This window comes from Ornithorhynchus anatinus, chromosome 21 (assembly GCF_004115215.2).
Source record: "Ornithorhynchus anatinus isolate Pmale09 chromosome 21, mOrnAna1.pri.v4, whole genome shotgun sequence".
NCBI classification, from domain to species: domain Eukaryota; kingdom Metazoa; phylum Chordata; class Mammalia; order Monotremata; family Ornithorhynchidae; genus Ornithorhynchus; species Ornithorhynchus anatinus.
The window spans coordinates 18,366,082-18,387,475 of record NC_041748.1 but is presented as its reverse complement, the minus strand read 5'-3'; the positions used below and the strand labels follow the sequence as shown (position 1 = coordinate 18,387,475).

At 45.7% G+C, this 21,394-nt stretch overlaps 1 protein-coding gene across 1 annotated transcript in view; it reads left to right on the top strand.

The window, feature by feature from the left end:
* The window catches only part of ZNRF3 (zinc and ring finger 3), a 166,277-nt gene that overhangs the window by 137,148 nt on the left and 7,735 nt on the right, over window positions 1-21,394 (top strand). Inside the window, exons 3-5 of the mRNA XM_029049420.2 lie at window positions 16,357-16,431; window positions 17,375-17,506; window positions 20,794-20,904. Coding sequence (XP_028905253.1) covers window positions 16,357-16,431; window positions 17,375-17,506; window positions 20,794-20,904 — 318 coding nt within the window. The remainder of the gene's footprint in view (window positions 1-16,356; window positions 16,432-17,374; window positions 17,507-20,793; window positions 20,905-21,394) is intronic.

The window sequence follows — 21,394 nt, the reverse complement described above, 5'->3', positions numbered from 1 at the left end:
AATCAGTCAGTGGTATTTATTCAGCCAGCTAATCAATCAGTGGCATTTTATTGAGTGCTTACTGTGTGCCAGGCACTATTCTAGGTGCTGTGGAGACGAGCAATACAGTAGAGTGGCTAGACTCCATATCTTGCCCACAGTCTAGAGTGCTTACTGTGTTATTAGGAGATATAGTCATTTTGACAGGATTCCTTTGCCTTCAAGGGGTTTACAGTTTAATGTATCAGGGGAAGCAGATGTTAAAGTCAAGTACAGCTAGAAGAAGTGACAGAGTATTAGGATGGATATATGTGTATGTGTGTGTATATAATTGAGGTATTTATTAAGCACTTACTACCACTGGAGTAGATTCAAGTTAATCAGGTCAGACAGTCCTTGTTCCACATGGGATTCACAGTCTAAGTTGGGGGAAGACAGGTATTGTTCTTTTTTAGAATTTCAAATCTGCTTCATGCAGACCACTATATGAGCATCTTGGGATGTGAACTAGAAATGAGAGCCCTAGTCACTGCTTCAAATGAACTTAGTTTAATGGGAGAGACAAGTGGACATAAACTCTAGACACAATATGGGCAAAAGAGAGCATAGATATGAATGATAAAATCAAAAATAGGCAATTAAATAAACAAACACATGTTCATATAAGTGCTAAGATAGCTAATGGGATGACAAGACAAGGGAGAGGAGGTTTAATGTCTTTTGGAAGTGGTGGCTTTATGGGAGGCTCTAGACAGTTGTGAGGCACATGGTTCAGTAGGCCAGAGTCCGGGAGAAAGTTGTTTGTAAAAAGTGGCCCGTGTACCTTTAAAAGTACTGGGATTAAATTTAACGAGAAAAATCTTTGTCTCAAGAGAGATTTTTTTTGGGTGGGGGGGAAAGTATTAAATGGGTTAACCGCAGGGCTTTTCCAATTTTCATGAGGGGTTCATGAATATGTGCAATATTTACATGAACTAATCCTTGAGGGAAAACTCTGGAGACTTTGTCAGGGCTTGTATGTTTATAAGTAAATAAGATATGGCCAAATAGCACTTGTTTTTAGAAATCCCCATGGTAGTTTCTTTATTTCTCCAGCTGTCAGTTGGGTCTCTGCCTTATACTGGTGCTTAGGGCAGGGTGTATTTCCTTCAGCCAAATGTCTGAGTCCGTGACTTTTTTGCAGAGGAAAACAAGAGACTCTGCAAAGCCTTTTTGTTCTCGGATCACTGAGAATCTGCCAACTAATTAACACTGCCTCTAAAAGGTATTAATTAGTTGCCAGATGCATGAAAGAGGTGGTCCCTTTGAAGTTTCTGGTGTTCTGAGTTTATGGAAAGAGCAAAGTAGTATGCATGAAAACTCAGCCTAAAAAGTGAGTTTTATGCTAATATTCTAAGTTGCCAGAACTAACTGTTTAGAAAAGGGAATTCTTTCAGTCTTATGTTTTCTATAGCAGCTTAGACAGCCCACTGATGATGAATAATAGTGATGGTATCTGTTAAGCGTTTACTATGTGTCAGGCACTGTACTAAGCCCTGGGGTGGATACAAGCAAATGGAGGTGGGCACAGTCCCTGTCCCATATAGGGCTCACAGTCTCACTCCCCATTTTATAGATGAAGTAATTGAGGCCCAGAGATGTGAAGTGACTTGTCTAAGGTCACAAAGCAGACAAGTGGCGGAGCCGAGATTAGAACCCATGATCGTCCGACTCCTAGGCCTGTGCTCGATCCACTACACCATGCTGTTTCATATTATTATGATGACACAATGAGATGGCGTTTCCAGTGGCACTTTGGTGGTCTGGGATACAATATGGGCCTTCTGTCCAGAATTCACACAATGAAGATAATTGTATTTCATGGAATTGGTCAAAGTGTTAATGTTAATCTTAAGATCTAAGAAAATGCATCTGCTTGACTTTCAGTATTTTCCGATTAATGCAAACGTAACTGGCCAGTTCATGTTTAATGGGGCTCTGACTCTCCAGCCCTTGGCTCTTGCCTTGTAATAGTCTCTTTAATGTTTCAAGAATTTCTCGCACTTTTTGAAGAAATCCTCCGTCTGGCCCGGCTACATCAGCCACTACCTTCCGGCCCGCCGCTACATGTCTCCCGGATAGATTAGCATAATCTTAAAATAGGACTGAAAATGCACCATCAATGAAGTGGCAGCAGCCAGGAGCCCTTTTTAGGCTTTAAGTCTTCAATTATCTCAGAGGAGAAGAAGGTTCTGAAGGGCTGAGGTGGGAAGGAGGTGGGAAGGAGGGGTTGGAGGGGAAGCGGCCTGAACCTCTTCCTCAGTGGTGTAAGTGGCCGGGGAACCCATTATTGTGGTGGGGCAGGAATGCAGTGGGAAGCTCCTTTTTCCCAGGTGTGTTCTAGTCCAGGACATAACTCTTTCTCTGAGCGGCTTTCATGGAATTAAGCCGGGAGGGGAGGCAGAAGCCAGGTACACCAACCCTTCGAGGCCCATGAGTTTCTGTCTCCTGATTAGTGTTTCTCTCTTTCTCTCTCTTTCTCCTCCCTTCCTTCCCTCTCTTCTCTTTCCTGTCCCTCTTCTCCCTCTCTCCTCCCTCCTCCCTTCTTCTCTTTCTCCCCATCTTTTGTCCCATTCTCCCCCTTTCTTCTCCTCTCTTCCTCCCTCTTTTTTCTCTACCCTGCTCTTTTTCTCTTTCCCTCTGTCCTTTTCTCTCTTTCCCTCTGTCCTTTTCTCTCTTTCCCTCTCTCTTTCTTCTCTCTCCCCCTCTTTTTCTCTCTCTCCCTCCCTCTCTTCCTGTCTCGCTCCCTGGCTCAGTCTCCTCTCCCGCCCCCCACCCCCCCACCCCACCCCCTGTTCTCTGAACAAAGTTCTGTGGTTAGAAGGGGGTGGGGAAGGAGAAGCAGCCCAGAGGGGGGAGGAGGGAGGGAGGGAGGCTGCATTCTGTGCTGTGTTTGTGGCTTCGGGGCGCTTTGATCTCTTGCCAGGGAAACCTGGAAGGTCAGGCCAGGCTGTAATTAAGCTATGGAGAGGGGAGCTCAGTGGAATGCTGGAATGGGGTCCTGGTTCTATTTAGCGAATGACTATGTAGCTGTTTAAAACACTCTGCCTCCCGTGCATAACTGTTCCAACAGTTTCTCAGATATGAAACTCCCGGAATCCCCTACCTCCTTCTTCGAGCGTCACCATATAATTACTTTTTAGTAGAATGCTTCTTTCTAACCCATTCCTGAAGGGACTTTGCTACAGAGAAATTAGGGTGGAGGCTTTGAGTCTGGGGGTGAGTGAATAAAGGGGGAAGGGAATGACCATTAAAATTCAGCTTGGATAGGCGTTTTTTGAGTAAAGGAAACTGATTCCCACTACTGGGTTTTTGTTTTGTTGGCAGGAACTGTGTCTGTTTGTGTCGTATTATACCCTCCCAAGCATTTAGTACAGTGCTCTGCACACAGTAAGTGCTCAATAAATATGATTGAAGGAATGAATATTCGTTAAGCCCTTACTATATGCCAGGCACCATACTAAACACTGGAGTAGGTACAAGCTAATCAGGTGGCACACACTCCGTGTCCCATGTGGGGCTCACAGTCCTAATTCCCATTTTACAGATGAGGAAACTAAGGCACAGAGAAGGGAAGGGACTTCCCCGAGGTCGCAGAGCAGACAAGTGGCAGAACTGGGATTAGAACCCAAATCCTTCTGACTCCCAGGCCAGGGCTCTAACCACTAGGCAACCCTGCTTCTGTTCCCTGCTGTTCCTAGTATATCTGCCTGATGGGTCCCAGAAGGGCATCCCTGGGGAAAGGAAGGTCCCCCTTTTTAGGCCTTTTTAAGGGGGCTGAAAGGGGAAGAGGGGGGCAATAAACATGTGTGCGAGGCTTTGTTCCAGCCCTTGGCTGTAGGATTCCCTCTAGTTGTGTGTACGTGACCTCATTTCCTGTGGAATGAAAAGTTTCTGTTTGAAAACAGGGCATTTCTTGAGACAGGGTTTGCAAACCCAAGTCCTTCGCCCGGTGGAGAGTCAGTTGCCGTACAGTGACTCATTCTTCAGAGACCGGGCAGCTGACCGGCACGCTCGTTAGCCCGGTGCTTGGGTGGTCACCTAGGAGAGAAATATATGGGGTGGAGAAAAGGGAAAAACTGCCATGGCAGCTGCTCACCAGGGAAGGAATCACAGAACCTTGGGATTCCTGTTACTGTTTTGCCTGGAGTGAAACAGACCGAATGAGGTTGAAATGGGTAGGAAACATTTGGCTTCAGTGTAAGTGACGGGTTGGTTTGCTGGCTTTGGTAGAGGAGGCCATGTACTTGGCTAAACCCGAGGGCCGGGGTTGAACTTGTGGTTGGAGCCATACTGCTTGCTGCTAAATTGTGTCACCAGGCTTATAATAATAATAACTGTGGTATTTGTTAAGTGCTTACTATGTGTCAGACACTGTACTAAGCGCTGGGGGGAATGCAAGCAAATTGGTTTGGACACAGTCCATGACCCCACTCAGGGCTCAGTCTCCATCCCTATTTTAAAGATGAGGGAACTGAGGCCCAGAGAAGTGAAGTGACTTGCCCAATGTCACACAGCAGACAAGTGTCAGAGCTGGGATTAGAACCCATGACCTTCCGATTCTCAGGCCCGTACTCTATCGACTGCACCTTGCTGTTTTTTTTAATACAGCCTCAACTCTGTTTTGTTATTAGGCAAATTTCACAAAGTCCAACTTTCTCTTCCTCAGCTACTCAATCTTCTAGTAGTATCTGTTGCTGATTTGTACATTCCAAGTGCTTAGTACAGTGCTCTGAAAATTGTAAGCGCTTAATAAATACTATTGAATGAATATTTGTATTTATAGAGCACCCAATAAGTGCAGTTACTGTAGTAGTTGTTTGAGAAGTCCAGATGAATTCTGGCTCCATCACTTGTCTGCTGTGTCCTTTCATTCATTCATTCAATAGTATTTATTGAGCGCTTACTATGTGCAGAGCACTGTACTAAGCGCTTGGAATGAACAAGTCGAAAACAGAGACAGTCCCTGCCCTTTGACTGGCTTACAGTCTAATCAGGGGAGACAGACAGACAAGAACAATAGCAATAAATAGAGTCCAGGGGAAGAACATCTTGTGTCCTTGGGTAAGTCACTTTACTTCTCTGGGCCTCAGTTCCCTCATCTGTAAAATGGGGGTGGAGACTGTAAGCTCCATGTGGGAAAGGGACTGTGTCCAATCCGATTTGCTTGTATTCATCGTAGTGCTGAGTACAGTGCCTAGCACATTGTAAGCGCTTAACAAATACTATTAGTATTATTACTACAGAAATAACGTGTTCCTCCTTGTTTGATGCAGTGTGGCTTAGTTGACAGGGCTGACAGGGCATAGACCTGGGAGTCAGAGGACTTAGATTCTAATTCTAGCTCGGCCACTTGTCTGTTGTGTGACCTTGGGCAAGTCACTTCATTTTTCTGTGCCTCAGTTCCCTCATCTGTAAAATGGGGATTAAGTCTGAGACCCATGTGGGACAGGGACTGTGACCAACCTGACGATTTTGTATCTGCCCAGCACTTAGAACAATGCCTGGTGCTTGGTAAGTGCTTAGCAAATGTTATGGTTATCATTATTATTATTGCTTACCCACAAGGAGTGTATACTCTCCTGTTTCCATGGTAATTGTGTTGCCATGTATACTAAATCTCTTAGTGGTAGTATTTATTAAGCATCCACTTAGTGCAGTGTACTGTACTGGGTGCTTGGGAAGTACGGACCAAAGAAGTGGCATGTTCCTTGCCCACTCTGCTATTATCATTTTAATTGTTACCAGTAATCTTGGGAATTTGAACCTGCATTAGGAGAGTGGTACCTATTTTTCTGGATGAGTGTAGTGCCTGACCTTTTGTCCAGTACCTCAGAACTGAGTAGAAAACTATCATCTTGCTGCATATGCCCTTGTGGGTCATGTGTTTCTGAAGATCGAATTATTTTTATCAATGATTCAATGGCATTTATTGGGTGTTCATTTATCTGTTCTCAGAGCACGGGATTAAGCACTTTAGAAAGAACAGTACAGCAGAGTGGGTAGATGCCATCCCTGACCAAAAGGAGCTTACAGTCTACAGGGGGAGACAGACATTAAAATATATTAGGGATAGGACAGTTGGTAAGATAGAGGACCATGTATTAAGTATTGTGGAGCAGGGGTGAGACTAAAAGCTATTTAGGGAAGGCCTCATGGAGATGTGATTTTTAGAAGGTTTTTGGAAGTGGGAGAGGGTGGTAGACTGTCAGAGATGAAGGAGGAGAAAGTGTCTGTTGTTCGGTCCAGCTGCTGAGGGTGACATTGAGATCAGAAATTTTCCGTAGGAATGGAAGAGCCAAAGATGGACAGGAAAAATGATGCTCTGACCTAACGTTGGAATGTGGAGCCGTGTCTACCTGCGATAGACATATCCAAAGACAAGGAGTCAGGAAAATGCCTCTGGTATGTTCATCAGGCTTTCGGTCATGCCGACCATCTCTCTGGCAAAAAAAAATATAATAGAACACAGGCCGGAAATCCACCCAATGGTGGTAGAAAGTGTAAGCTCTGTTGAGGGCAGGGATCACACCTACTAATAAGTTCCCAAGCTCCCAAGCATGTGGTGAGTACAGTTCAGGACTCTATACACAACAGGCACTCAAATAGTATTTGATTGAGTGGACTGATTGAGTGGATTGGCGAAGAAATAGTCCCGGGAGAAGCTGAGATTTTTCGAGGACCATTATTTTCCGGGGACACTACGAGTGTAAATTTTGAACAATTCAAAAGGGACAGGTTACCTCTGTTAGGGGCAGACACTTGCATCGAGGAGCAAAACTTGGAAATGTTTTCACGCTGCTACCCGAAAGAGAAACTGATTTCCTCAGAGCCCTGTACAAGCCAGAGTCTTAGCTACTGCTGTGGCATTTTTCATTCACTCATTCAGTCGCACTTATTGAGCTCTTACTGCATGCAGAGCGTTGCACTAAGCACTTGGAGAGTACAGTACAACAATAAACAGAAACATTCCTGGCCCTCAAAGAGTTTATATGAATCTGGGGCTGGAGAGTGCAGTAGCTCACAAGTTTATCGGAATTGGCTATGGAGACCTTGTTACCTTTCCCTAAACTGTAAAATCTCCAACTCACAGACCTTTGCAAATTTAAGTCCCCCAAAACGATTCATTTATTAGTTATCAACCCACATTCTTCTCAGTTGATACCATCTGTCAGTGGTGATTATTGAGCACTTACTGGGTGCAGAACACTATACTAAGTGCTTGGGAAAGTACAGTTCAAAGTTGCCAATCCTGGCCCACAAGTAGCCTACAGTTTAGAGGGAGAGACAGCCATGAAAATCAATTACGGGTAGGGGAAATAGTAGAGGATAGGAGTATTTACAGAAGTGCTGAGGGCTGGGGTGAATATAATAATAATACTTGTTAAGCTCTTACTATGTGCCAAGCACTGTCCTAAGCACTAGGGTATATACCAATTAATCAGGATGGACACAGCCCCTGTCCCACATGGGGCTCACATTCTTAATCCCCATTTTACAGATGAGGTACCTGAGGCCCAGAGAAGTTGAGTGACTTACCCAAGGTCACACTGCAGTCATGTGGCAGAGCCAGGATTAGAACCCAGGTCCTTCTGACTCCCAGGTCCATGCTGTGTCCACTAAGCAACACAGCTTCTCATTAGGGCTACAAAGCCAAATGCATAGTCAACGTAGAGCGAAGGATGGTTACCAGGCCTCAGCTTCTGCTAGACTTCAGGGAAATACTTTGCCTTTAACCACCCTGTAATTCTACACTCCAGCAGCTTCAGGATACAGGAACACCTCGGTTACCAATTCCTCTGAACGAAGCTCCTTTATAACAAGGTCAGCCTATTTTTTTTCCCCCTCAGAAAGCTAAAAAGTCTTAGGCAGTTAAGTGGGATGAAGTCAGCATGTCATATGACTCAGCTGGTAGAATGTCACTCCCAAAATTGATGCCAGCACCCCTCTCTACTTGCTTCCTGAAGTTTCCTCCGCTTAAGAGAGAATCTCTAGTATCGGCATTGCAAGAGGCGCACATGACTCTGGTCCCCCTAGTTATTTTGGGGGGCTCACACAGTGAGCATGGGTGGTGCCATCATCTGTCTCTCTCTAGACCCACTCCACATCACTAGACTGTAAACTCGTTGTGGACAGGGAACGTGACTGTTTATTGTTATACTGTAATCTCCCAAGCACGTAATGCAGTGTTCTGCACCCAGTAGGCACTCAATAATTACGATTAAATGAATGAATGCATCCGGTAGTGGGGTGAGATTCCCAACCCAGAGGTCCTGGGGATCGGTCAGATCACCACAGTGCTCATCATACTGCAGAAGCAAGGGCCAATCATAGGGTGAAGCGGGGGGAGGGAGATGATGCTCTCAGCTTGGCCACCACAGTTTAGGCCACCCTTTCCACTCCCTGCTCTGTATGATGGTGGCCAGCAGAGGCCAAATTGCCACAAGCACCAGACCGTAGCTCTGCCAGGGCCCTAGCCATAACCATAATTTATTTTAATGTCTGTCTTCCCCTCTAGACTGGAAGCTCCTTGTGGGCAGAGAAAGCATCGACTGTTTTCGAGAAGGACCGTGGCCTAGTGGAAAGAGCAGGGACCTGGGTTCTAATTCCGGACTTGCTGTGTGTCTGCTTTGTGATTTTGGGCACATCAGTTTACATCTGTGCCTCAGTTACCTAATCTGTAAAATAGGGATTAAATCCTACCCCCTCCAGATTAGCTTGTGTCTATCCCAATACTTAAAACAGAGCTTGGCACATAGTAAGCGCTTAACATGTATTGCACTCTCCTCTCCCAAGCACTTTTTACAGTGCTCTGCACACAGTAAGTGCTCAATAAATCCCATTGATCGGTTGATTGATTGACTGCTCTGGTCTCTAGCTTCAAGTGGGAATGGATTTTCCACTGACTGAGCCCTGACCACTTTTTGTGGGTAGGTTGTTTTTCCCTTCAGTGGGGCGGGGGGCTATGTGTATGTGAGTGTATGTGCCTCTGCCTCTCCCCCACCCCCCTCAACCTTCCTTGGGGAGGTCTTTATACTTTTTATTTACCTTCTTGAGCTCCACGTCCCTAGAAACCCCTCCCCATATCGCTCCCCTCCTCACAGTGAAATGTCACCTCTCCCACTGAGAAGGATCGAGAAATAGTACCGCCTAGTGGACAGACCACCGGCCTGAGAGTCAGAAGGACCTGGGTTCTAATCCCGTCTCTGCCACTCATCCCCCGTGGGACCTTGGGCAAGTCTCTTCACTTTCTCTGCCTCAGTACCCTCATGTGTAAAATGGGGATTAAGATTGTGAACCCCATATGGACTGCGTCCCACCTGATTCGTCCATATCAACCCCGACGATTAGTACAGAGCTTGGCACATAATACGTGCTTAACAAATACTATGAAAAAAGCCCCCCACCTCTAGTTGGCTCCCTTCCTCACAGTGAAGTACATCCAGGAAGAATCGAGGAAAGCAGCGTTCTTGAGCAGCTGCTGCTGGGAAGAAAGAACAAATGTTTTAGTGAATATAATGTGAGAGAACCACGGGCTACCAGCAGATCAGTTTGGAGGCAGTGGGTGGCTGCGGTGCCTGGCTTGGTGCTAGCAGCGTCCCCATGGCTCAGAAAGAATTTCAGGAGCTAGGTAGCAGCAATCAATCGGTGGTATTTATTGAGCACCTACTGGAATTGACCCCGGGGGTTGGCGGGGGTTGCCAAAATGAGAAGCCAGGCATCAGCACAGTTTTTACTAAGTGTTCAGTATGCGCTGAACACTGGGGACTGGATGCTCGTTATGGGAAGGGAAAGTGTGTCCACCAATTCTGTTGGACCAGATAGAGTGCGGGCCTGCGAGTCAGAAGGACTTGGGTTCTAATCCCAGCTCTGGCACATGTTTGCTGTGTGACAATGGGCGTCAGTTAACTTCTCTGGACCTCAGTTACCTCATCTTTAAAATGAGGATTGATTAAGAGTGTGGGGCAGGGACTGGGTCCAACCTGATTGACTTGTATAGTGCTGGCACATAGTAAGAGCTTAACAAGTACTGTTATTATTATTATTATGTGGTTCCAAAGCTGCCATGGAGTGAGAGCTTATATTATCCCAGTGCTTAGTACAGTGCCTGGCACATAGTAAGCACTTAACAATGCCATTCCAAAAAAAAAAAAAACTTGGGTCACAGACAACCAGGAGCAGAGCAAAGGAAACTTTCCCTCCTTTGCACTGGGTCTTGTTACTCTAGTAGTCTAAATGATGATGATGATGGTATTTGTTAAACTCTTACTATGTGCCAAGCACTGTTCTAAGCCCTGGGGGATACAAGGTAATCATGACTATTGAATATTGTCCCATGTGGGACTCACAGTCTTAATCCCCATTTTATAGATGAGGTAACTGAGGCTCAGAGAAGTGAAGTGACTTGCCCAGAGTCACCCAGCTGACAAGTGGCGGAGCCGGGATTAGAACCCGTGACCTCTGACTCCAAAACCTGTGCTTTTTCCACTCAGCCACGCTGTTTGCTCTATCCTGCTACAGTATCCTGTCTTCAAATGTAACCAAAAAGCCTGAAAGTAGTTGAAATGGCAAGATTTTCAAATCAGGGAGAGATGTTGGTGTACAGCCTTAATCATATAGTCAATCCAGAGTTGGGACATGAGGGCTAACTCAAATCAAGTGTATTGACAACCCACTGTAGAAAAAGAAGTCTTCTGATTTATTATGTTTTTACAGAGACTAGTCAAATCAAAAGCATGGAACTTGTAGACGCCCTCAAAAACCACAGGAGGTATAAGAAAGTTATTCAAATTAACCGAAAAATACCTCCTGATTCAATCATGCTAAGAGTGTTTCCTCATTGTCTAACCACATCCACTTTTTGCACTATCAATTTCTCTAACAACAATAGGGTTTTCACCGGACCAGGAATTCAAGCTCTAATTTTTCATGATTTTCACCATCAGTTCACATTTCCAAACCTCCCCGAGGTGCTTGGCCTGACATCAAAGTGCCAGGAGGTGGGGAGCACAAAGCCCACAGAAGGCCTGACCCCTGAAGAAAATCTAGGGTGGGCCCCAATGGGAGAAGGCAATCAATTAATGGTATTTACTGAGTGCTTCCTGTGTACAGAGTACTGTACTAAGCATTTGGGAAAGCCCAATACAACAGAGTTGGTAGGCACGATCCACTCCTGCAAGGAGCTTTCCTTTTATAGGGGGAGGCAGACATTAAAAGAAATGAGGGATAGAGGAAATAGAGTAGAGGGCATTTCCTTGTGGTTTCTATATCAATAGATAGCTGCAGTTTTAGCATGTTACAGCTGAGGAATCAAAAGCGATTTCTCAAATTGTTACTCATTGTCATGAAGGGTGAGTCTGTGGCTTGACCTTACTCCCCCGATCCTTGTAGGGACTTGGCCCAATCTAACCCCAAGTTTGGTTAGGGCCAGAAGGGATTCTAGGGTCTAGTTCCAGGAGGTATTAGAGAGTAAGCGCCCTGCGGGCTGGGAACTGCCTGGTGCTTCTTTTGTGCTCTTCATGGTCTTAATACAGTATATTGCATTCAGGTGGCACTCAGTAAGAACGGCTACTACAATGTTGCCTGTAAACAGTCATGATGGTTCCCAGCAAAGGCTGTGGGGAACCTGCTGATTTTCCTGGTCTGTTGAGATCATATAATCCCAGCAGGTCACTGGGAAGACGGCATATATTTGAACTCCTATGTGGAACAGGGACTGTGTCCCACCTGATCATCTTGTACCTTCTCCGTTGCTTAGTACAGTGCCTGGCTCATAGTAAGCGCTTAACAAATGCCAGCATTTTCACGATAATTATGTGTATGGGAACTTAGAAAGCCTATGTGGCCAGGCCTCAGGTTTTACACAGAGTGAAGCCCCTCAGTATCCCAGCTGCTGAAGCTCCTTATTGGTAGGGAACATGTCTGCCAACTCTTGTCCTTTCCCAAGTGCTTAGTACAGTGCTCTGCACGCAGTAAGCGCTCAGTAAATTCCTTTCCCAATTGATTAATTCACAGGTACTTTCTCCCTTTGCTCCAAATCAGTTTAGTTAAACCACCAAATAAAAGGGGCATAATTCATGTGAAAAGGTTCATCGGGTGTCATTCTTTTGGAGGGGCAGCAGAGGGACCTCCTTTTCCTCTGAAATGGAAATTGATAAACTGTGGAGGGTAAACTCCATGTTGATCGAGAACAAAGTGTCTCATCTTTATTCAGTACTTCACAGGTGCCTAGTAGGTGCAGCACACCAAATGGGCGCTTGATAAATGCTGCTGTTGCTACTGTTATGCCTGGGACTTCTAGAACAGGCCCTGGATTTTGATTCTGTAAACATTACCTGAAGGCTTTGGTGGCATTCGCTCCTCTAATGCCAATCTTCTCAGTGAACCTCGATCTTGTTTGTTGTTGTTTGTTGTTGTTTGTCTTCCTCCTCCTAGCCCACAGACAATTGCTCTTGTCCTCTTCAAAGCCATTTTGAAGGCACCTCTCCTCCAAGAGGCCTTCTCTAAGCCTTCTTTTCTTTTTCTTCAACTGCTTCTGCGTCTCCCTGACTTGCTCCCTTTATTCACCCCCCTCCCAGCCCCACAGCACTTCTTTACATAATTTATTTATTTGTATTAATGTCTGTCTCCCCCTCTAGGCTGTAAGCTCGTTGTGGGCAGGGAATGCGTCTGTTATATTGCACTCTCCCAGGTGCATAGTACAGCGCTTTGCATACAGTAAGCGCTCAATAAATACAATTGGCTGACTCAGCTCTAATGTAAGATTCGGTTAATTCACACTTTGTCCTGAATTTCCCAGGTGTTGTGGTAGATCTTGAGAACTCTGGAGTGTGGGGTTGAAATTTGTCTTTCGGGAACTTCTCATCAACCCCCAGGGGCACCGATATCATGTTTTCACCAATTTCACCTTTTTGTGAGAGGAAATCGGTTAGAGCACTACTCTACATGAAAATCTGTGGGGAAAATGTTGTGATAGAAGCGTACTGGACAAAGGTAGACAAAGGTTTCATCTCGCTAAGAAGTCTGACCTCAGAAAATACTCAATCCTGCAGTTTTCCCAGCTGTAGAAGATGAGGGTGGAACACCTTAAAAGAAACTTATCAGGATAAATGAATCAGTGCCTGGGAGATTCCTGGGAAGAAGTGCTTTGAATGAATTCAAGGTGATGAAAAGTGTTGTTTGTCTGCCAACGAAGGTGTGCAATTGAGAATTGGGCCGCCAGAGTTTCCTGATTATTGTTCCCTCTGTGTGGGGGACTGTTCAAACCAAGACGAGCCAAACAGGTTGAAAAATTTCCCGAGGTTAAACACGTTCCATTGTCCCCTCGTGCCTACCCTGAATGGACCACGCTCTCATTCCTGAAACCGATAGCTGAAAGACAGGAGACGGAAGAGCCTTTCAGGACAGGCATCTGCCTCAGAGCCATGTCTGCCCCAGAAAAGGCACTAACCCAAATTCTTTTAGCTTTTTATCTCTAACAATGATTAGTGACTACCCAGGTGTATCCGCATCAAAGAGGACATTCACTTGAGGTGCTCATGGACCGAGACGAAATGCTAGTTCAGAGAGCTCATTTCCCTCAGGTGCTTGCTGTTTGATGTACTTGATCGACTTTAAAACGAAATCCAAATAAGTAAAGGAATGAGAAATGGCCTATTCATCCTCCCCTCTCTTTCTCTCTCTCTTTTTTTTAAAGCCACTGTCTGGGCAGTGATCCTTATTTCTTCTGCCTGGAAGAGAAATAATGCCACATGAAAGCAAAAATCACAGCACAGATGCCACTTATTCCTGTTCTGGAGCTACTGGCTCCCACGTAGAAGCCTCACGAAGAGCCCTTGTGTCCCTAAGGTTCTGGTCCTGCCCTTGAAGGAAACCAAACTCTCCATCTTGGGCCTTCACTTATGTCAGAGACACTAGTCTGCCTTCAGTAATTTACTGAAAAGTGTAGGAATTCACGAAACGGCATAACATTAGAGGATTCAAAGCATGTACAGAAATGCCGATGAAGTAGCAAAATCTTGCTGTCCAACTAGTAGAGTGTGATGAATCCCACTCCAAGGCAGGTTACATCGAAATGAGCAGTTTCCAGAGGAAGGTAAGCCAAATGAGAAGGCTTTAAATACATCAGGAATAGGTCGACCCCTTGTAGACTGCAAGCTCGTTGTGGGCAGGGATTGTCTTTATTGCTGTATTGTACTTTCAAAGCACTCAGTACAGTGCACTGCACACAGTAAGCACTCAATAAATACGATTGAATGAATGAATGAATGAATGAATACTAGGGCTGAGGCTATGGTATGTCCTCTTGTTCCTCTCCTAGAATATTTGCTGTCCTGAAATTTTAATGGTGGTAGTGTCTGCGATTTATTCATTAAGGATTTACCACGTTATAGTAATAATAATAATGTTGGTATTTGTTAAGCGCTTACTATGTGCAGAGCACTGATCTAAGCGCTGGGGTTAGACATAGGGGAATCAGCTTGTCCCACGTGGGGCTCACAGTCTTAATCCCCATTTTACAGATGAGGTAACTGAGGCACAGAGAAGTTAAGTGACTTGCCCACAGTCACACAGCTAACAAGTGGCAGAGCTGGGATTCGAACTCATGACCCCTGACTCCAAAGCCCGTGCTCTTTCCACTGAGCCACGCTGCTTTTCAAATAGATGGTATTTATTGAGCGCTTACTGTGCAGGATACTATAGTAAGCCCTGGAGTAGACACAAGATAATCAGTTCAGACACAGGACGGTGTCTTTGCCTGCTCAAAACAGCTCAGATTTTTCCAATGTACTTGTACCAAATATCAATTCTAAATCAATTTCTAAGACGCCTCTTCAAGTTGACACCACAGTGCCCTCTAGTGGACGGATGGAGCTGTTGGTTTGGCATTCATTCATTCAATCGTATTTATTGAGCGCTCAATGTGTGCAGAGCACTGTGCCAAGCGCTTGCAAAAGTATAATACAACGGTAAAGAGTGCCAATCCTTGCCCACAACGAGCTCACAGCCTCACCATCTGCTTCGTGGGCTCCCCACCAAAAGGCAGCTCTATCCTAAAAACCTGTGGGTTTTTTTAAAAGCCCCCTATTTTTAGAATAATTTCTTCAAATTTCAGCCCCATAGGGTAGGCTGCCCCCGAAAAGGAAGGTGCTTTAAAGGTGGGCTCAGATCAATTGGGAACTGGTGGCTGGCATGGATCTTGTCTACTATCTTGAGAAGCAGCGGGGCTTAGTGGAAAGAGCCCGGGCTTGGGAGTCAGAGTTCGTGGGTTCTAATCCCAACTCCGCCACTTGTCTGCCGGGTGACCTTGGGCAAGTCACTTAACTTCTCTGCGCCTCAGTTACCTCATCTGTAAAATGGAGATGAAGACTGTGGGCCCCACGTGGGATAACCTGATCACCTTGTATCCTCCCCAGCACTTAGAACAGTGCTTTGCACATAGTAAACGCTTAACAAATGCCATTATTATTATTACTAACTCTCTTATAGTGTACTCTCCCACGTGCTTAGTTCAGTGCTCTGCACACAGTAAGTGCTCAATAAGTACCACATTGATTGATTAGTACTTATTGAGTGCTTATATTTTGTTATATTGTGCTCTCCCAAGCATTTAGAACAGTGCTCTGCACACCATAAGGGCTCAATGAATGCGATTGATTTACTGTAGGCAGAGCACAGTACTAAGCTCTTGGGAGTGTACGGTTAAATGGGGTTGTAGACAAATTCCCTACCCATAAGAAGTTCAAAGAGAAGAATGGTATCAGGTGGGGGTTTACAGTAGCCTGAAGGTAAAGGGGCTCTCTGGCAAAATGAGGCTTTCTCATTTCTTTGACTCCATTTTCTCCCCCTAAACCTATAACTTCCTTCTCTTCCTCCTCCTCCATATGCTCCTCCTGCCACCTGACATTGCTGCTTTAACTTCTGAAGCTGGAAGTTTTTAAAATGTTATCAATTGTGGGTCACCTGCTGGCATTTAAAAGCTTGTCTGATCAAAATAATGATAATGATGGTATTTGCTAAGTGATTGAAAAAGTATTGAGTCCCCATTTTACAGAGGAGAGAACTAATGTCCAGAGATACATTCAATTCAATAGTATTTATTGAGTGCTTATTATGTGCAGAGCACTGCACTAAGCACTTGGAATATACAGTTTGCCAACAGATAGAGACAATCCCTGCCCAAGGTTGTGTAGTAGGCAAGTGGCAGAGCCAGGAGTAGAACCCAGGTCTCCCAGTCCTTTGTTTTTTCCACTAGGCCACGCTTGCTTCTCTTTAAGCTGTGGAATTTGATGAGATTTGCAGGTTGATACCACTTTATTATTTTTTTTTCTGTGCCAGGCAAAGCGAGCAGTGCAAAGAGGAGCTACTGCAGTCATCTTTGATGTATCCGAAAACCCCGATGCTATTGACCAGGTAAGAAAAAAAACAAAAAATACTCTCAACTGTTAGAACCTTTCACCAGACACCCTGAAGCTGGCATTTCCAATTCCTGATCCACATGGGACTCCAATCTAAATAGAAGGGAGACCTGGCTTTAAATTTGCGTTTTGTAGACAGGTTGGCTTACTGGATAGATCTCTGGCCTGAAAGTCAGAAAGCCCTGGGTTCTAGTCCTGGTCCGCCACTTGTCTGCTGTGTTACCTTGGGGAAGTCACTTCACTTCTCTAGGCCTCAGTTACTTCTCTGGGCTTCAGTTACTTCATAATCAAAATGGCGATTATGACTGAGTCCCATGTGGGACGGGGACGGTGTCCAACCTGATTACCTTGTATCTACCACAGTATTTAGTTGGGTGATTTCAGTCACACACCAAGCAAGTGGCAAAGCCAGGCTTCGAACCCAGGGCCTTATTAGTCATTATCTTTAGAACCTTTATAGTGGTTGCAGAGGCTGTTCAGTCAGGAACTAACTGCTGGAGTGGTGAGGGGTTGGAATATTGTCTCTTTCAAGTACTGTTTGATCTCCTTTACTGTTCTTAAATGTTGGTTGAATTTTTAACGGCATCTGTTATTTGTAACTTATTTTGGTTTTTGTTTATCTGCTCTCCCCCTCTTAGATTTCTAGCCCCATGTGGATGGAATTTTGTTGCCGAATTGTACTTTCCAAGCGCTTAGTACAGTGCTCTGCACACAGTAAGCGCTCAATAAATATAATTGAATGAATGAATGAATGAATGAATGAATGAATGAATGAATGGAGACCCGCTCTGATTAGCTTATCTTGTCTCTCTCTCCCCCAGCGCTTAGTGTGGTGTTTGGGACAGTACCATAATTTATCCCGCTCCCCTGCCATTCCCTCTTCCTTCCCATTGGCCTAAACGTGAGTTTCTTGACAGGTGATCTTTTTCCTTTCCCAGCTAAACCAGGGCTCAGAAGACCCACTAAAGAGGCCGGTGGTCTACGTTAAGGGAGCGGATGCTATCAAACTGATGAATATTGTGAATAAACAGAAAGTGGCACGAGCCCGGATCCAACACCGACCCCCTCGGGTGAGCTCACAGAGGTGTCTTGTCCGTCATTGTAGATATCGCGGGTCATATTTCCGCTTCTCATTTTTGTTGCGTTTCCACCTTCTGATTCTCCAGAGATGTTTCAGGGAACATTCTTGGTGGCCTGTGTCACACCTCAGAGGGCAGCAGGTGTAGTCATTCACCTTTGGGCTATGGCAGATAAATCCAGGGTACCATATTTCCAGGCCTGAGGTGACTCAGGATGTGATCTGGATGAGTGGCCCTGTTGAGTTGGGGGAGAAGCCACCCCAGGTCCTTCTGGGATTTAATGTCCCCTGGTGTTTGACAGTCTTGATAATTTTCCTTCTTCCTCCCGCCAGTTGGAATTCCCTAGACTCCTGTTTCTCTCTTCCCTTCTTCCTCCCTTTTTCTGTCACCCTTTTCTCCCGCCTATGTCCCCCAGAAAGGGGGAGGGGTGACAGGGAGAAGGAGAATGGGGGTAGAGAAGAAAGAACAAAAGCACCAGGCCCTTCCCTTCCCCTAGGGTTCGAGGTAAATTGAGGGTGGGGCCGTTAACATTTTTGTGCGGAGCTGAATTGTTTTGTTGAGATCTGCTAAATTGGAATGAAGCTTAAAGACATTAATTAACACCCTGCACTAGAGTCTCCATAGAAAGACTGCACTGAAGACACAGGCTGAGCCAATCCAGTTTAGTGGGCTTCTCTTAAATCAAGTGAAGGGGGAAGTGAGCTGACTGATCCTGACACTTACCAAGGGTCGTCTTCTCAAAGCTCAAGCTTGAGAATTATGTCTGGGGAGACAAGATTTTCCAAAAACTCCCTCGCTTCCTTCCCACAGGGCACTGGAATCCGAAATAGGCCATTTCGGAGCCCAGCCACAAATACATAGTGGCAGAGTACCCTGCCTGCTTGGTTGTTGGGTGTTGAAAAACATGCCCAAGTTTCATTCATGCCCGGGGAAGCAGCGTGGCTCAGTGGAAAGAGCCTGGGCTTCGGAGTCAGAGGTCATGGGTTCGTCTCCAGGCTCTGCCACTTGTCAGCTGTGTGACTGTGGGCAAGTCACTTAACTTCTCTGTACCTCATCTGTAAAATGGGGATTAACTGTGGGACAACCTGATTACCCTGTATCTACCCCAGCGCTTAGAACAGTGCTCTGCACATTGTAAGTGCTTTAACAAATACCAACATTATTATTATTGTTGTTATTATTACAGAACTTCTCCCCCCCACCCCCCACACCCCCCACCCCACTGTGGGAATCCCCTGGAGGATGTGGGTCTAATCCCGGCCCCTGAGGCAAGTCACTTTGCTTCTCTGGGCCTCAGTTACCTCATCTGGAAAATGGGGATCAAGACTGAGCCCCATGTGGACATGGACTCTGTCCAATCTGATTAGCTCAAGTCTACCCCAGAGCTTAGTACAGTGTCTGGTACATAGTAAGCACTCAACAAACATTAAAAAAAAAAGCAGGATGATGATGATGGTATTTGTTAAGCACTTACTATGTGTGAAGCACTGTTCTAAGTGGTGCGGGGGAAATACAAGGTGATCAGATTGTCCCACATGGGGCTCACAGTCTTAATCCCCATTTGACAGATTTCACTGAGGCACAGAGAAGTGAAGTGACTTGCCCAGAGTCACACAACTGACAAGTGGCGGAGCCAGGATTAGAACCCACGACCTCTGACTCCCAAGCCCGGGCTCTTTCCACTGAGCCACGCTGCTTAATACCTAGAGGCAGTTTGCCTGAGGACCGACTGTGCTGACTTAATTCCCTTTGGGGGAAAAAAGGGTAAAAAGAAAGTGGAACTCTGGTAAATATGACTCATTGAAATGAAAGCTGATATTTGTGGAGGCAGCGTACAATTTTCTGCATTTTAAACCATTAATTGTATAGCTAGTAATCACCGCTCTCCTGAAACATGGCATTCACTCCTTTGTTCTATAAATGTAATATTTGCGCTTCTCTGGAAGAGCCTCAAAGTGCCGCCTATCCCGCGGATCCTGTGAGAAATTCCCTTCCCTGCCCAGAGTGGCTACATCCCGTTTTCTTAGCGCACTAGAGGGCGCTGCCCAGTCTTCAGGCCCCCAGTTTTTCCGCCTCTTTTTTCTACCCCTGAGCTTTCACAGCCTCTCTAGAAAACCAGGAGCCTTAAATTCCCCCAGTTGCCTAGACCGAATCCATCATACTCTTCCCGAGCACTTGGAGAACCTTAGGTTCCCCCTACTGCCTAGACCAACTGTATCGTACTCTTCCTGAGCACTTGGGGAACCGTAAGTTCCCCCTACTGCCTAGACCAACTCTATCGTACTCTTCCCGAGCACTTGGGGAACTGTAAGTTCCCCCTACTGCCTAGACCAACTCTATCGTACTCTTCCCGAGCACTTGGGGAACCGTAAGTTCCCCCTACTGCCTAGACCAACTCTATCGTACTCTTCCCGAGCACTTGGGGAACCATAAGTTCCCCCTACTGCCTAGACCAACTCTATCGTACTCTTCCCGAGCACTTGGGGAACCTCAAGTTCCCCCTACTGCCTAGACCAACTCTATCGTACTCTTCCTGAGCACTTGGAGAACCTTAAGTTCCCCCTACTGCCTAGACCAACACTATCGTACTCTTCCCAAGCACTTGGAACAGTGCTGTGCACAGAGTAAACACTCAATGAATACTACCCGTCCTTGGATTTGCACACTTTATTCCCCCCACCTCAGCACTTATGCAGCGTGGCTCAGTGGAAAGAGTATGGACTTGGGAGTCAGAAGTCATGGGTTCGAATCCTGGCTCCGCCACTTGTCAGCTGTGTGACTGTGGGCAAGTTACTTAACTTCTCTGTGCCTCAGTTACCTCATCTGGAAAATTGGGATTAAGACTGTGAGCCCCACATTGGACAACCTGATTACCTTGTATCTACCCCAGCGTTTAGAACAGTCCTCGGCTCATAGTAAGGGCTTAACAGATCCCAACATTAATATTACTGTTAGAACAGTGCTTTGCACAGAGTAAGCGCTTAACAAATACCATTATTATTATTATGTTCATATCCGTAATGTATTTATATTAATATCTGTCTCCCCCTGTAGACTGTAAGCCCGATGTGGGCAGGGAATGTGTCTACCAATCTCTTTTATAATGTATGCTCTCAAGTGCTTAGTTCAGGGCTATGCACATGGTAAATGCTCAATAAATTTGATTGATTGTGATGCTCAATGCCAAAATACTGGCCTACAGCCTGACACACAGGAGAAGGGTGGCAAGCAGGGAAAAATAATAAGTCTTTGTGTCTCCCCCCTCCCCCCCTTCCTAGCAACCCACTGAGTACTTCGACATGGGGATATTCCTGGCCTTCTTCGTGGTGGTATCCTTGGTTTGCCTCATCCTTCTGGTCAAAATCAAACTAAAACAGCGACGCAGTCAGGTAAGAACTCAGAAGAGCTCTGTATGCTCACCCTTTTTATGGCTTCCCAGGGAAAACCAAAATCAGCCAAAGAGACCCCCCTCATAAGTCTTTGAAATGAGAGGTTTGTCATTTTCTCTGTGGTTCTTTTTGGGATCTAAGCCCCCAGAGGTTCAGGCCTTCTGTGGCCGTGAGCTCGTTACTAATACTCCCAAAATTGCAATGGCAATAGAAACCAAATTGAGGGTTTTTGGGAAAATGGCCCTGAGCCTCTTCCTGGAATATTGAGCGTTCTGGAAAGCACCTGGCTGGAAGTTCAGCTGAAGTAGTGAATAAGGAGTCGTGGGGAAACTCTCTGTCGTTCAGCCTACCCCATCCCCCTGTTCATAACTGGGCCTTTTGGAGGAAGGAGGGCTTCACACTGTTCTTGGCTTTCTGAAAAAAGTAGTGGGGTGGAAGGTTTCCAGAACCTGCTACAGAAGCTCCTCCTCTAGACTGCAAGCTCCTCATG